This window comes from Polyodon spathula, chromosome 35 (genome assembly GCF_017654505.1).
Source record: "Polyodon spathula isolate WHYD16114869_AA chromosome 35, ASM1765450v1, whole genome shotgun sequence".
In the NCBI taxonomy this organism is placed as follows: Eukaryota; Metazoa; Chordata; class Actinopteri; order Acipenseriformes; family Polyodontidae; genus Polyodon; species Polyodon spathula.
In genome coordinates, this window is record NC_054568.1 from 3,269,489 (window position 1) to 3,285,545 (window position 16,057).

General features: G+C 36.8%; 1 protein-coding gene, 1 long non-coding RNA gene and 1 other non-coding gene across 3 annotated transcripts; all 3 read right to left on the reverse strand.

Moving 5' to 3' along the window:
• Positions 1–219: 219 nt before the first annotated feature.
• Positions 220–1,181, reverse strand: LOC121303899 (guanine nucleotide-binding protein G(I)/G(S)/G(O) subunit gamma-8-like). Its single transcript, XM_041234752.1, has 2 exons — positions 1,085–1,181; positions 220–544 (listed from the first exon to the last, which is right to left on the reverse strand). Exons 1-2 carry the CDS (start codon positions 1,166–1,168, stop codon positions 416–418), a joined length of 213 nt encoding a protein of 70 aa, XP_041090686.1. The 5' UTR covers positions 1,169–1,181; the 3' UTR covers positions 220–415.
• Positions 1,182–9,121: 7,940 nt separating this feature from the next.
• On the reverse strand, positions 9,122–9,216 carry trnai-uau. The gene is made up of 2 exons: positions 9,179–9,216; positions 9,122–9,157 (listed from the first exon to the last, which is right to left on the reverse strand). It is a non-coding gene; the product is annotated as a tRNA-Ile (tRNA).
• Positions 9,217–13,099: 3,883 nt separating this feature from the next.
• On the reverse strand, positions 13,100–15,564 carry LOC121303789. The gene is made up of 4 exons (XR_005947866.1): positions 15,348–15,564; positions 14,377–14,459; positions 13,808–13,877; positions 13,100–13,397 (listed from the first exon to the last, which is right to left on the reverse strand). It is a non-coding gene; the product is annotated as an uncharacterized LOC121303789 (long non-coding RNA).
• Between the last annotated feature and the right edge of the window lie 493 nt (positions 15,565–16,057).

Below are 16,057 nucleotides of genomic sequence, written 5' to 3' on the forward strand. Positions count from 1 at the left end.
AAATTCAGCCCTATGTTCCATGCACAGAACGAAAGTTGTACACATAATACCATACACTGGAAGATTGTTATATGGTTGATTTTTGCATCTGTGATATTATGACATATGCAAAATATCTTGATCTACCCCTCCTACTATGTACTGGACCTAAGCATCTAGTGCTGGACCTTCACCTAATGCACTATCCTTGCACTACTAATATGTCATTGTAGATATTATAATCTTGTTGTAATCCTAACTTGCTGTATCTTAGTTCATATTGTATTATATTTGTTGCACTTACTGTATACTACACTGTAATTGAAGATTGAGCTTGCATTGTAACCCTGTACTGCCCTGTAACACCTTTAAGTCGCCTTGAATAAAGGTGTCTGCCAAATAATTACATGATATAGTTGCTGATGTTGGGGACAGGTTACAGGATAATGCAAAACAACTTCTTTTCACGGAAGGGGTTTTCTGAGGAGGGCACAGCTGTCACCAGGGGGTCTTCCTTCGCATGAGTCTCGCAGAACGCCAGAAGGTCAGCAGCAGCCTTCGAGACCTACAGAACCAGCAAGGACCTTGTGTTCAATGTGAACCCTTTTTTAAGGTACAAGTAACGTCCCACAAATACAAAAAACAATGCTATTTTTGCAATGCCCGAAACAGGGTTTTAAAAAAATGTACCGGCAAGTTGGACCAAAGGATCAGTTTCCTCCTTGTGATGCCTGAGTCACTGTCAAATGTATTTATAAGAAGAAACCATTTGAACAAGCGCTCAATTCCTTGTGTTCCTTAAGGGGCTCATTACAGACTGTCTATCCTTCGAGTGGCTTTGGCTGCATTAGTCTAAAAAGTTCAAACAGCTGGCACTATGCTAGGTTAAAGGAAGTTTTCAGTTTGTTTGCCTTGCTTCCCAGGAAGTCTATTACTGCATTACTTCTTTGGTTATTTAACCTGCGTTTTAATGCTGATAATTGAGAATATTAAAACCTAAAGAGGAAGCAATGGCGGTTACCGGACTTTTTGTGTCTTTGTTGTGTCTAATAATGCAAATAACACAGCGAGCTAAAGAAGATCCTTTCTGCTATATCAGACTAACCTTTATCCTGTTGATGTTGACCTCCAGTTTGAGCTGCTCCACTGCCTTGCGTGCCTCTGCAGTCTTTGTCATATTGTTGGACATGGTCTTCACTCGCTGTTTGGGCCCTGGCCAGAACACAGAGAGGGATGCAGAGGAATCAAATAGCAGTCAAGAAGGAACTCTTCATTCACAGTGAATCATTCAGTAAGCCACAGCCAGAATGGAGAAGCCCTCCAATGAGATTATGATCAGCAGTCACAGGTCGAGCAAGACCAGAGGTGAGTTCAGCTGAGAATGTTTGTAATGAACAATGTTCACACTGAATGATAGTAGTTGAACGCTTCTGTGCCCTGGAAAGTGCTATGACGTCATTCTGTACCCTGACGAATACTTTAATAAAAACGACATAGAAATCTCCACTAATGCTGATTTTATAAGGTATCTATATATATATATATATATATATATATATATATATATATATATATATATATATATATATATATATATATATATATATATATATATTTACCTTGTGCAGTTTGTGGAGGCTGTGGTCATATTTAAAATGACATAAAATGATTAGCAGATGTGTTAACTGAGACACTGCTTCACTCAATCATCAAAATATATAACAATAAAATGACTGGCAAGAGAACGTCAGGGAAATAAAGTGAAAGGTTAATTTCCCATGAGAGATTTATATTAGCAACAGTTCAAAGGAGAAGGAAATCCTGATTGCAAAGTCTAGGATGCTTAAAGGGAGGTGGGGCGGCTAATTATCAACACCCCACACCTGCCCCTCCAACAGGCCCCCAGCAGGCCCCCAGCAGGGCACTTATTAAGGGCCAGAGGAAGGAAACTTTAGAATTCATTATCTCCACAGGCAGACTGCTTGTGGAGGAGAAACAGGTGGTGAGAAACGTCACTTAGTCCATTGAAAATCAACCCATGTCTTTGATTAAATTTGGCAGTCCAACTAATAAACAAATTCAAAACAATAACACATATCTTTTTAAATGTCATCTTACCCCTGAAAGCTGGTGTCACATTTCATAAACTGTTTCAACTTTTCAAATCTTCATATTTTTACATTTAGATGACACAGTTGCTAAAGGTTTTACTGGGGTTAATAAACAAATTGCCATTTTAATTATCTGCCAAGCTGTTGACCAGACAATTTTCGAGGACTAAATAGTAATGGACAAGTACAGTAATATATTCTGAAACAAAGAAAACTTAATCTGTGGTGAGTGTGTGTGTGTGTGTGTGTGTGTGTGTGTGTGTGTGTGTGTGTGTGTGTGTGTGTGTGTGTGAACAATTTGAAGGGCGGGTCCTTTAGTTTTAGAGCCAGCGCCTTGCTAATAATGGAAGGCAGCTGACATGGTTGTGTAGTTTGGAGACAGGGAGATAATTAATCGGGTTTAGATTGGGGCTTTGACTAGGCCATTCCACAACTTTGATTTTATTCCTCTTAACCATTCTGACATAGATTTTCGCGCTTTAAACAAAGTTTTGTAGCGGACAGTTTCAGATGATTGGCCAATATCTTTTGCTATGGAATCCATTTTACCATGCATTGGAACTAAATTTTCTGTGCCGTTAGAGGAAAGATAGCCCCATAGAAGGATATTACCACCTCCATGCCTGACAGTAGGTATGGTGTTCTTTTCTTTGTATGCCTCACCAGACCTTCTCCAGCCCTAACAACTATTAGCATGCCCAAATAGCTCGATTTTTGTTTCATCACTCCACAAAACCTTTGACCAGAACACATATCCATCATTCAAATGAAGTTTTTCAAACTTTAAGCAATTGTCATTGTGAAATTTTCCTAAGGGTGGCTTTTAACTTGGCCTGCAACCATTGAGACCTTCATCTTGCAATACTGGACCTGTGGTTGAAATGGAAACCCCAGTCCCTCTTGCAGCCAGTTCACTTTGAATATCTTTAGCAGTCAATATCATATTGTTATTAACCTTCCTCGCATTTCTTCTACTTGTTCTTGATGAAAGAACCTTCTTTCTTCCAGACCGAGGGAGCACGGTGACACTACCATGAGTCTTGTACTTGTTGATAATAGAAACAATAGTTTGGAAATATTTGGAAATCTTCTTGTATCCTTCTCCAACTTTATGACAATAAATTATTTTCTGACTAAGGTCTTCAGATAGCTCTTTACTTTTTCCCATATTGACTTACTGGTAATGACAGAAATAATCCTATACCTAACCCTTTTATACTTTAAGAATGCTCACCCACAATCCAGCATAGTCTAGCACCTTGTAGACAATACTATCATAGCGTCAAAGGGCATGAATACTTTTGAATGAACATTTTTGGAGTTTTGCAACCAACCAAATTGCTGAAAAATAATTGTAGACATTTATTTCTTGTAACTTTTTCCTCACCCACAAAAGCAAAACTTTTTTCTGCAAAGGATTTTTTTTTTTATAAAATTCTTTGCTTTTAAGAAATTGCTAGAAAGTATAAATTTCCATTGGGATATGTAAAATATAATATATATATAATATTTGTGCGCAACACAACTCTTTTATGGATAGACTATGTCACTGCTGAATCTATAGCCTCGTTTGCATTTTTTAATTTCATGGCAGCTGCTAAAATAGGCTGTGGATTTAGAGGTAAGGGTTTACAATACTTGAAAAGTATCGTTAAATGAAATTAGGTTTGTCGTCTTCACCCATAAAGTACATATGTACATTATATATCTATATAAAATCAGAGGGCAGGCTGTATTTATGTAATTTGATACATTCTAAATCTATTTTTCTTCACAGTTAAAAATAAATAAATAATTAGTTTTAGCTACAAACTGTTGCATCCTATTCTGAGGACAGTCGAGATAAAAGTGCCCATATTCAGAGCAATGAAATTTCACGCTGGCTATGAAGTGCGACACCTAGAAAATGAAGCTATATCAATCACTGTGGGGAGGAAAAAACACCAAGAAACTGATCATTTTTAGGTTTCAGTTTCTCAATTTATATTGAGGCGTCAATAAAGCATCTGAAGGTTTAACTTTAGATCATAAAATTCATAACAAATGCCACCAGATGGACTGAAGTGCTCCCTCATCCTCTTAGAAGGTGGTCCCTCTAGGGCAGGTTTCAGACACACTTGTAGGGGAAATGTGGTGAAGCTCACATCTCCACTACATGTTATATCTTTAATACAATAAGTAGCACTTTCTGCCCATAGTCAACCCATCATTTCCATTACTAGAAGTATCACAATTCTCAATGCATAGTGTTCCAATTCATTTTTAAAGAAGACATTTTGAATAAGAACAAAACAATGAAGGCGATTCAAATTTTTTTTTATCGTTACGTACCCAAGCAAACTGGTTTCTCCCACTCTTTGCACTGTGGATGGTTGAAGAGTCTTGATTCTGTATAGCCAACTGGATCCATTAAATAAGTATGTGTTAGAGAAGAGGAGGGTCGGATGGAGTGAGAGAGAGGGAGGGAAGGACACGCCTCCTCCCCCTTCTACTCAAGCTTCATCCAGTCAGTTCATGGGCAAGATGCTGCCTCATAACACCCCCCCCCCCCATTTTGTGTCCATAAGCAAGTCACTTAACCTCCTTGTGCTCAGTGACTCTGCAGCTGATGCATAGTTCACACATCCTGGTCTCTTATCTTGTAAAGTGCTTTGTGATGGTGGTTCACTATGAAAGGCACTATATAAAAAAAATTATTATTATTATTATTATTATTATTATTATTATTATTATTATTATTATTATTATTATTATTATTATTATATATCTAGTCTGACCTATATAAGGGTATTGAACACAATATCATCAAAAATTAATAGCACTCTAATGCTTAGGGAACACAAAACCACTTTCTGGCTTACTACCTGTTTTCAGGCCACTGCACGGCACACCAGTGGAGACTTGGGGTTTGATTCAACAAAATTGTCTCAAACTAGGTCTCCTGGAACCAGGTTTCAAGCCACTGTTCCTGAAAAAGCAGCTTTGTGTTCCCTTGGATTGATGGAGGGGGCTTCTCAATTTTGCGATTGATTTAAAAAAAAAAATCCCAATATGTTAAACTTTAAACATGTTTAATCCTAAAGTTGAAACGTTTAGGGAACTCAACAAAATTGAACATCCCTTTCATTATATTAAAAAAAAAAAACACATTGCATGTATGACTATACTTGTCCATTTCTTTTTGCCAGAGTCTTAAGCTACCTCTTTAAGAATTATATATTCGGAAAGGCAGCACATTGCAAAAATGTTAAGCCCACCACAGGAAGCTAAATGCCAAGAGACCAATTAACCAGATGTGTAACTCAGCAGGTGTTCTCCGAGACACCTTGGTTTGGGATACCGCTGTGAGATAAAATAAGAATGTCAGGGAGAATACCAAGGGCTCCAAAAGATTCCAAGGTTCGCAAAGCGTTTTGGGGGGGTGGGGGTGGGGGGGGGGGGGGGGATAACAGTAGGCAACAGGCATCACTATTGTTATTTTAAAGGCAGGCTATACAGTAATAATTTACAGTGACAATCTACAAAGTGGAACAGAATAGGTAAGTAATACATTTGCATATGCATTCATATTCATTTTAAGAAGCATTTAATGTTGATATTTACTTTTGAAATATTGTTATCAAATATACAGTATCAAATGTGTCCCGTTTTTGCATTTCACAGTATTGGGGTACAATAACTTCATATTTTATTTTTCATCAGTATTTCGGGGAAACACAATTAAGGTAACATAACTGGTAAAAATCGTCTATTATAAACCGCTACTGCCTACAGCTTTGTCAAAGATTAACCCTCCTATTAGCTTTCGGGTCTTTTTGACCCAACTGTAGCTTCCAATTAGCTTAAAGGCTATTTTTCTTTTCATTTTCTATATAATATTTTATGACTTTTCCTAAGTTGGGGTCATGAACTTATACAAGGAAAACAGAACTTTTGAGATGTTCATTTTTTTTAGAACAGGTCATGTGTACAAATAAGATGTTTTGGGTCACTTTGACTTGTGGCATTTATCTATGTACATTTGTGTGCAGGAATAAAATAAACAACTTTAATTTGTTATATTATTATTATTATTATTATTATTATTATTATTATTATTATTATTATTATTTATTATTATTATTATTATTATTTATGGAAATGGCTGCACCTGTCTGGAGATATTTATAAACAGAAAAACAAACAATATACATCTACAAGGCAGAGCCTAATTTTCTCTGTCAGTATTGCAACAGCATCTCACTGGTAAAGACATTTCAAAATGAGGAGCTCCCAGGTTGGCAGTCAAATAAGTTTTATCACAGCTCCTGGACTAAAAGAGCAGAAAAGAGTAAAACTTTTGGAAACAAAAACAGTTAATCAATTTAAGGCTGTTTAAATAAGTTTGAAATTGCATCGGGTCAATATGACCCAAAGCACAACAGATGTGCCTAAATTCTGAACACAATAGGAGGGTTAAATTCCTCCACTCTCCTTTACCAAGATGGAGTCGCAAAGGCATCAGGCTGACACGTGGTATTGCCTCATAAGGCAATTTGTTTACTTTCATCAGCTAACCACCTGGCTTCGACTGTGAAAATAAGGAAGACGAACAAAAGTCAAATACTGCATCAGTCATACTACATGAAAGCTTAATCATTGATATGTAATGAATTACATAAACAATTGTACACAATAACTCGTGTATCATTCTCAAATGGAGCAGGAGGTCAATTGTTTTTTGCAAACCTTAATTTCTCGAAGTTTGAGCAGAAGTTTTAAATAAGCCCCCACGTTAAAGCAAAACAAACAAACAAAAAAAAAAAAAACCCTCTTGTGTGTCTTTGAAGCAGGTTATATATTTGTAGTGTACTGGTTATTTAAAGTTTGCAACTACACTAGTACTAACGAGCTTGTTATCTGAATGTTGGGTAGTGGGTGTTTTCACGCAAACTTTGTTTTAATTTACTTCAAAATAAATTAAATGCTCGTTTTGTAAAACAAACAAAAAAAATTAAAATGACCATAATAATTAAATAATATAACATAGATAAAGAATATTAAACAGCTGTCTACAAAGTATATATTTAACTTTATAGCCTATGGAGTTAGTTTTATTTATTTATTTACTTTCTAAATTCAGTTATTTACTGCTTCGGACACAAATGACATGAAATGGCAACAAATGTTTTAATATGTTTCAACAGTTCGATAGTGTTACAAGATGACGAATGTGTCAGCAGTCGCTGTCACACATAAACTCGTCAGTGTCACTGTTTTTGTCTGAGTATTCAAATGTGGGTTCCTGTCTAAAATTGCCATTTTAAAAGGTGCTAATCCCTCTATGGTTGTGTATAGTCTTGCAGACCTTGGAAGCGACAGCAGGACGGTTGCTGCGCTGTGTCCTGTCCACCCCGTGGACATTCGCTTGGGAGTTCTCCACGGGTTAGAGGGCTGAGGCACTTCAATGCCTACCCCTGGAATTACTCCTCTTTCGATTACAACTTCATAGGCCGGGTGACCCTGGAGTATGGAGTTTTTGCTTCCCTTGTCGTCGAGAAGGTTATTGTCCGGGCTACACTATGCCTGCGGTTTGATGGCAAAACCATTGACACCGCAGGGTCCGCCTTGAGCATCTCCAGCAAACTTTTGCACCCTAACACTAGTATTCTCTTCATTATCGATCTGCCGCTAATTAGCTGAAAATTATAGTTCAGCAGACTTTTGCAGGAACCAAACATGGATAATACTGGACTTAATGAAGGGAAGAATCAGTTTCAGGTGATCTTTTATTAATTGCTTTTAACATGAATGCATGTTTTATGTGCTTAACCAGAACTTTTGAAATAATAGCTATCAACATTCATCGTTACTTAATAAAAAATGTTGTTACATATTTTAATATATAGTTGGTAAATGGTTTGTTGTTACAGGTCCCACTGATCTATGAACCGATTTTTAAATATTATCTTAAATTTTACTGCAAAGTCTTTTAGGTGTTTGTGCAATCCTTGCATATGGTGTCTACCTTGACTTTCACATGCAAGGAAGAATTATCTGACATGTTAAATTAAAAACAAAAAGTTAAATGGTGGATTAAGATTTCAAAAGGATTATAAAAGGTTGATTTAAGAAAAGTAAAATTCGAGGGCCCATTAGCAACACACAAACGTTTGCAGGTTTTATGTTAACTTAGTCTTTAACAATATCACAGGTGAGTTGCAGTTCTATACTGTGTGCCCTTAGAGGTTACAGAGCTTGTATGACATTTCATAGTGACAGAAAAAGGGATGAGGCTTGTAATCCTAAAGATAGAAGAGTACAGTACTGTTAAGGAATGTAAGCAAACTGGAAAAAAAAACAACCAGGTCCGTGGAGAAAAATGTATGGAAGGGTGTAAACCTTTTACCCAATAATCATAAATTAGTATAACATGCAGAATGACTGTGAGACTGTGCAACCTCAATGTTTCAACGTGCAAATAGCTCTTACCAAAATTGTAGGCATTGTATTGCCTTCATATCTTCTTGTTCCAGTGTTACAAGCTATAATCAACCAATCAATCTGTCTTCTTTTATATAGCGTCTTTTATAGTGGACCACCATTACAAAGCACTTAACAAGATGCAGTAACAAGAAGAAAATCCATAATACTTTAAATACAGAGAAATGCATAATACATGATATACAGTAAAAAAAGCATAACATGAAATAGTGGAACGTTTATAATACATGATAGTGAAAACTAAATACAGTGGAAAGTGCGTACTACATGAAATAGTATATTAATACATACTATAAAACAGACGTCCAGTAGACGGCGGTATAAATCCACTGCAACAGTGAAAGTGTGAGAGAGGAACTGAAAACCTAACGTGTGGGCTATATGTGTTTTCAATATATATCATACGAACTATACATCATGTACAGATGACAATGTAGTAAAAAAAAAAAAAAAGCTATGAAATTGCTTGAGGTATTTTTTTTTGTAACAGTGGAAGTGTTCTTTACTTCTTAGATATTGCAGTGCAAAGTTCGTTTTGCAAAATCCTGTGCTCCAGGTGAGGCTCGAACTCACAACCTCGGCATTGCTCTGCTTGTGTACTGCTGTATAAGTACCGCGCGCTAACCGATTGCGCCACTGGAGCCTTGGTAATTGTGTGAGAAATATTTATATTCTACTGGTTAGTTACAATTTGTAAGTGTGTACAGTGGAGCTCTAATGAGATGCCAATATTTCCACCTGTAGCTGTGGAGTCCTGCTGTTCTGTTTCGGGCACGCCCCCCCCCCCCCCCCCCCCCCAGGTGTACTCCTGGCTCTGACCACGCCTCCTAGGTGTAGTCCTGACTGTGGTCCCGCCCCCTCACCTGAATCACAGGTGCAGCTGGAAAGATGGCGGCAAGGTGAGTTTGTGCTGCTGGTCTCTGAATTTTGTTTGTTTATTTATTTTGTTGTTTTTTTTTATTACCGTTTATCTCTGTGTATAGTTCTAGCGGGATATAATGTAATTGTTGCTTAATTTAAGGTGCTACTATGTTTTTTTTTTAACTGCTTTGTATGAATTTTGAACAAAGAACATCGTCCTGCTTAAGGTAAGTGTGTTTGTTAGGGTTTCAGTTGAACTGAAAAATGAAAAGATTATTTGACATGTGTAAATGCTAATGTTAATTCATTTTTTTTAAGCGTGAGCTTTATTTGCAAAATCAATCTGGCCACATTTTAGGCATTTTTGTTTGCATACCGTTTGCCATTGAGGCTGCATATTTGTTAGAAGCGAATGAAGCGTGCTTACGTGTGTTTATCTTGTTTGTGTAACCCTGACCGACCAATATTAGTTATATTTCATTTGAATATGTTTTTTTTAAAACTGGAATTAGATGAATGCAACATTACAAATTGATTAAGCCTACACACAGAAATGTAAGCGCAATATATGAATGACCAAAACGTCCAAACTACCTTTGTATTTATATTTTACTTTTTTGTCCATATAGTTTAAATAAATGTTTTGTCTATGTGTAATATAGTGTGCATTACATTTGCACGTTTTTTTATTTACATAGAAAGTTTACATAATAATATAAAAAAAAAAAACACAAACTGCTTTTTCCCCCAAAAAGGGGGTTTTCCAGGACTTGCTATATATATATATATATATATATATATATATATATATATATATATATATATATATATATATATTATATAGATTCTTCCCACCCAGGTTAGATACGTGGGTCCGAGTGCAGAGTCTATCATGGGGGGCAAATGAAATCCTTGACTGAGCCAGACTTGTTTCATGGTACGTGGAGGGTTTATTTTCTTTAAGATTATCCGCGCAGTATTTTGTAATTAAAATACCATTTAAATAAATGTTTCTGCATGATAACATAATTAATGGGCTATGTACAGACATATACAGTATGTATATAGCTTTGTGTTTAAATATTATGAAAAAAAAAGATGCTCCACACAGAAAACCTGTGTAATTACTCAAGGATACATTTACACACCCACGTGATTCGTGCATAATAATGTACACTTTATTAAAATATACTGGTGACGGAATGCGCTCTGAAAACAGACATGCTCATTCCAGAACGTTACCCGCACTGCATGACCAATAAATACGTCCTAACTGGATCTGGAATAGAAACTCGCGTTTGTTTTTCACATGCACTTTGACATTTCACATGCAATCATTCATATATACAATGTAACATTTAGCTTGAAAAAACAATTGCAACAAAAAAATAGCCTTAGCACTAGAGTATGTCTGTGTTGTATATTGGACATTACAATGGCACAAGTTAAATACAGTAAGAATGGAATCGTCCAAACTGTTTTGTGTACCTTGATTCCTAACAGTTTATTTCTTTTCAGAAGCAGATGGATCTTGGGTCCTGTCTATGTGTGTTATGGGAGGATGTGAAATCGGTGACTCCTTCAGGCTTGTTTCATGGTAAGTGGGGTTTACTTTCTCGCACAGATTATTGTGCATTATTAGACTGCATTGCCAACTAAATATTTGCGTTCCGTTTTGTTTTTGGTAACAATTAAAAATGTAATTATTTTCAGCAACATCACAATTACGGAAACGGTACCTTTTCAGTAAGCTACAGCAATCATACTGCACTATACCAGATGTAGGAGAAGCACAGATCTGAGGGAAATCAGTATTTTATCGATCTATTAGCGTAATGTATGTGTAGAGTTTTAAACATAAACCATAAACCTAAAGCACTTCCAGTTTAAATAAAAGGGAAAGAAGATGTGTTTATTAACACCAAGCGTTTTACCCTTTTTGATATTAAACCAGTACAGTTCTGCACATGACTGCTTTATTAGCACATGGTCATTGCAGAATAGTTAGTTCGGTGTGCGCACGAAATGTATTTTAATCCAGATGCATTACATGTTAAAGATAGGCAATGATGGGTTGTCATTTTGCCCTGCATTTATGAGATGTAAATAAATAAAATCTCAGTACAGAAGTGGATGCGGTGTATCCGGGTATTCCAAGATTGTAGTCGCGCTTATTTATGCGCGTTTTGTCAATTCTGTTTGAGACTTTGCAGTCAGCACTGTGTATGCATTTACATCTTTCGGAAAGAAGCGTTGCTGTTTTGTATGTTGCTTATTCTGTTTCAGGTCTTTTTTTGTTAATTATTACTATTGCTGCTTTTTTCAGGGAAGCCGCCCGACTTCTGATACACTTTTCCTCGGCAACTTTGCCGTTCCTGCCTTCCTTGAGAATTCCTGGAGGTGAAGCGAGGAGATGGGAGTCCGTGACTTGTTGGCAAGTTGCTGTTTTTTCAGAGTAATACATTTACATGTTTTGTATTTTGCCAATGTATGTACAGTAATGTCACGTGTCTGCGTTAACCCAGTAATGTAGGCTACAGTAGATTATTTCTGTGTACCGTGTTGTTGAATTGTGATCGCTATTTGCCTGCTTGACTGTGTGTTTGCTTAACGCCTTGGATTCATTGTGTAATAAAAGTTGTATTGTTTATTGTTGTTTCTGTCCATCGTTTTCTTCTAGATCCGTGTTGTCAGCCTTTGGGTAAGTTGTTTGGTGTGGAAACCTTGCTGAGACCAGTGGTGAATACAGTATCTAGCAAACGATGCAATGGAGATTTGTTTTTTCAACTTGCCCAATTGGCAAGGGGGGGGACTCCTTTTCATTTTTTGTTGGGTACTGTGGAGGCCGCTCCCTTTTTGTGCCGGTGCAAATTTTCCCGCCAAAAAACTTAGTATATAGGGGAGGGGGTTGTCCTTTCACATGTCAATCAAATGTAACCAGGATGTAGCCAGCCCACCTCCCTTCCCCACTGGGGAAGGGAGGTGGGCTGGCTATGCCCTTGATCAGTGTGTATGCGTATTTACACTGCCCTCTATCAGATATTGGGGTGTTCAAGGTTGACCCAATATCTGGAGGAGGGCAGTGTACATGTGCATACCCGTATGCAGATGGTATTAATATCAGGGCATTGTTACTTTGAGCACACCAGACTGAAGCCAGCTCATCTCCCTCCTTAGATGGGAGATAAGGCTGGCTAACTTTTTGTTTGGAGTGTTCAAAGTTACAATACAGCGATATTGGTACCATACATGCATACAACTATATAGGGCACCAAGAGCACAGCTGGAGCTCTCCAAGCAAGGTGGTAACCAGCTCACCTCCTTCCCCCAGTGGGGTGGGGTGGCTACCACCTTGTTTGGAGTGCTCCAAATACCTCCCCTGCTGTGCTCTCGAGCCCCCATATACTAAGTTTTTTGGCGGGAAAACTTTCACCAGCGCAACCAAGGGTAGCATCTGCAGTATCCAGCAAACCATGAAATAGCGTTCCCCCTTTGCCGCTAAGAGCGCAACTTAAAAACAAACGGCATTGCATGGCTTGTTAGATACTGGCTGCACGTGCACAGAGGAAGATTTTCTTTTCCTTGCCAAAAAACGTCACCAAACACCAGTACATCATCCTCAACGTCAAGAAACATGGCATACTAAAAGAAGAAAAAAACACACATTTATTGAATCAATTGACAGAAACATATAAGGAAACAAATGAGGCATACTGTAAATGTAACACTTGCAAACATTAGCAACGACAGCGTGTTATTACAATTGCACAAATACTGCTGTAGCAATTAGGCTGTATTTACTAGAATATAAAACAACGTCAACAGGATTATAAAATATACAAATATTGTTTAAATCAACAAGACATTACATTACTCCTCCTCATCACCATGGCAACGGATACCGTCAACGAGAAGCTGGAACAGCATGGCGAATGAACCCAGAGCAACAGCAACATCGTTTTCCTGAAACAAACAATAAGACACACACAATGAACTTGAAGCATTTACACTGCGCATTACCCAAAACGTGATGAGCTTTTGGTTTAAATGTGTCCTATATCGTTGCTGTGCCGCTGCACTGTTCGTGTTATCTTGTGTTCCAAAGGAAATGTTAAAAGCAAATAAACAAACTTTGTTTTACAATATGTGTCTTATTAATTATTTAAGTCTTCAGGTTTTTTTGTTTTGTTTTTGTTTGTTTTTTTTACAGTAGGGCCTACACTTAAAATCACATATTTTCTGTCCAGCTTGTATAATTTGCGCATCTCTATTCTGTGCGCTCTCTCTCATGAATAGCAATAGTTATTGCACACCTGATAAGTGTAAGGCATCATAAAAACGTACTGTAAGTGTGCGCAAACATGTTGACTTACCATTTAAACTTAATCAGTAGCGTCGGCAGGTATAAGCAAACGCTGGACCCAGAGCAACACCACCATGCGTCTGCAATAAAAGTGATCAAAAACACGTATGCAAAACAGTATAACAAATAAACAATATAAGATACAAATACAATAACGGAGAATATATTGTCTATTAAGAGTCAAGTTCTACACAACGAGTTCATAACATTGATTTATGAGAAGAAGAAAAAACACAGTCTGACCTTCCAATGGTTCTGGAACATGAAAGCTGCGGCAGAATGTCTTTGAACTTTACCATTTTACAGAACAACACAGGAAGCACTTTTCAAAGAGAGTCATTCTCATTTCCACAAGCGTCTGATATGTTAAACAGCCCATGGTAGAATATCAGATTGATACAAAAGAGGTATATTACATTGTGTTATATCACTTACACAGGCGAATTAGCTTATAAAAGCAATAATGAGCATTACTTCACGCAACTACCATCTGACGCTTCCTAACTGCCCCTGCCAAAGTTAACAAGTGAGCATGGCTATGCTTGAGTACAGTATTGACCGTTTATAAGCTGTACTTACAGTAGCGTAATGATCGTACACCATATTGAAGTGTGGTTACTTGGAGACCAGACTCCAGGTTCACCGGTACATGATAAGAGATCCTATAAGAAAATACAATAGATAAATAAATCAATACTGCTACCACCAATAAACAGTTCGTAAACAACAGACTCATATTCTACGTTCAAAATACACACCACGAAGAACGCATTATTTCAATGCGCAAGAGGGGCTCAAAATCAATGTTGATTTATTTTTAATGGTCTATTCATTTGTTTTCTATTTTCAGTTTTAATTATAACACAAAGGCTAATGCAAGTATCAAAACACTCCTGACACAGTATCCTCAAATCAATTAAACAATCCAACAAAAACACGATTTACACGTTTTCATTTATTCTATTGAAATGTTTCTCAGAGAGTACCTCAGTAATTCCTTTTAATAAATTATGGGATGCTCTGCAGCCTTCTGGCAGGGAAACCTGGACTCAGCGTTTTTAAACCAAGATTTAAAACGTATTATTGCAAATTAGCTTTTAAATGTTAGGCTAGTTTTCCCACTTTACAATCAAAACTTCAGTTTATTTTTGTCCTTTTTTAATACAATTTTATGACTTATTTAATTAGACTTTTTACATGTTAAATATATATATATATACTGCAACTTATGAAGCCACAGAAGACAACGTTTTAACAGGAGCTACATACAAAATGTTAAATGACGTCGTTTTAATGCCTGAACACGTGTATCAAATTATTTCAGTTATTACGTGGATATAATTTATGTTATATATTAACAATTATCATGCCATATATATTATAATTATTATATGTACCGGCAAAATATATATATATATATATATATATATATATATATATATATATATATATATATATATATATATATATATAATATATTTAACGGAATAGTTAGCCTTATGCCACAAAAAATCTTACCTTTATATGCAAAATGAAAAACAATATCTTACCTTTAAAACGCCGGATTCACCTTTCCCCCCCCCAAACAGAGAAATAGCAATTAATAGTCCCGCATTTGGATTAGGAAAACAAACGCTCTACATTCTCCATAGGTTATCCAGCAGGGAAAGAAAAATAAATAAATAAATAAAAACCAAAAAATAAAAACAGAAGCACAAACTCGCCTCTCCGCCATCTTACCCGCAGCACCTGTGATTCAGGTGAGGGGGCGGGGCCCGAGTCTGGACTACACCTGAGGGGGCGGGGCACGAGTCACTACGCAATGGGAGGGACAGCGCCCTCAGGTGGAGAATATCGGCATTTCACCATTGAAGCCCCAGTGTGCAGCAATGACCTTGGACATTTTGGGGGTATCCCCAGTATTGCCAAGGGGTCTTCTATTTATGGAAACAGTCCATCAACAATCATATAATGGTACTTTTGTGTATATTGTCTAGCATTATAGTACTTAATTAGCAGCTATTCTGCCATTTTCACAAATAAATAAATAAATGATTTAAAGAAAAATGTGTTTTCAAAATCGTTTTTACACTAACAAAATTAAAAGTTATATCCATAAAACTGTTCTAGATGGTTGTAAAAGGAACCGAAGGTATAAACCACTCATGTAAATCGCTAACTGTTTTAAAACCATTAAAGACTTTGGAAAAGTCTGTGGCTGTCAGAGCCAAGGACTTACCTATTACTTTAGGAAAACACA

Coding starts and splice junctions, on each gene's coding strand:
- LOC121303899 (XM_041234752.1), bottom strand. CDS start 1,168: ATGTCCAACAATATGACAAAGACTGCAGAGGCACGCAAGGCAGTGGAG. Junction 545..1,084: donor TCAACATCAACAGGATAAAG/GTTAGTCTGATA, acceptor CTGGTTCTGTAG/GTCTCGAAGGCTGCTGCTGA.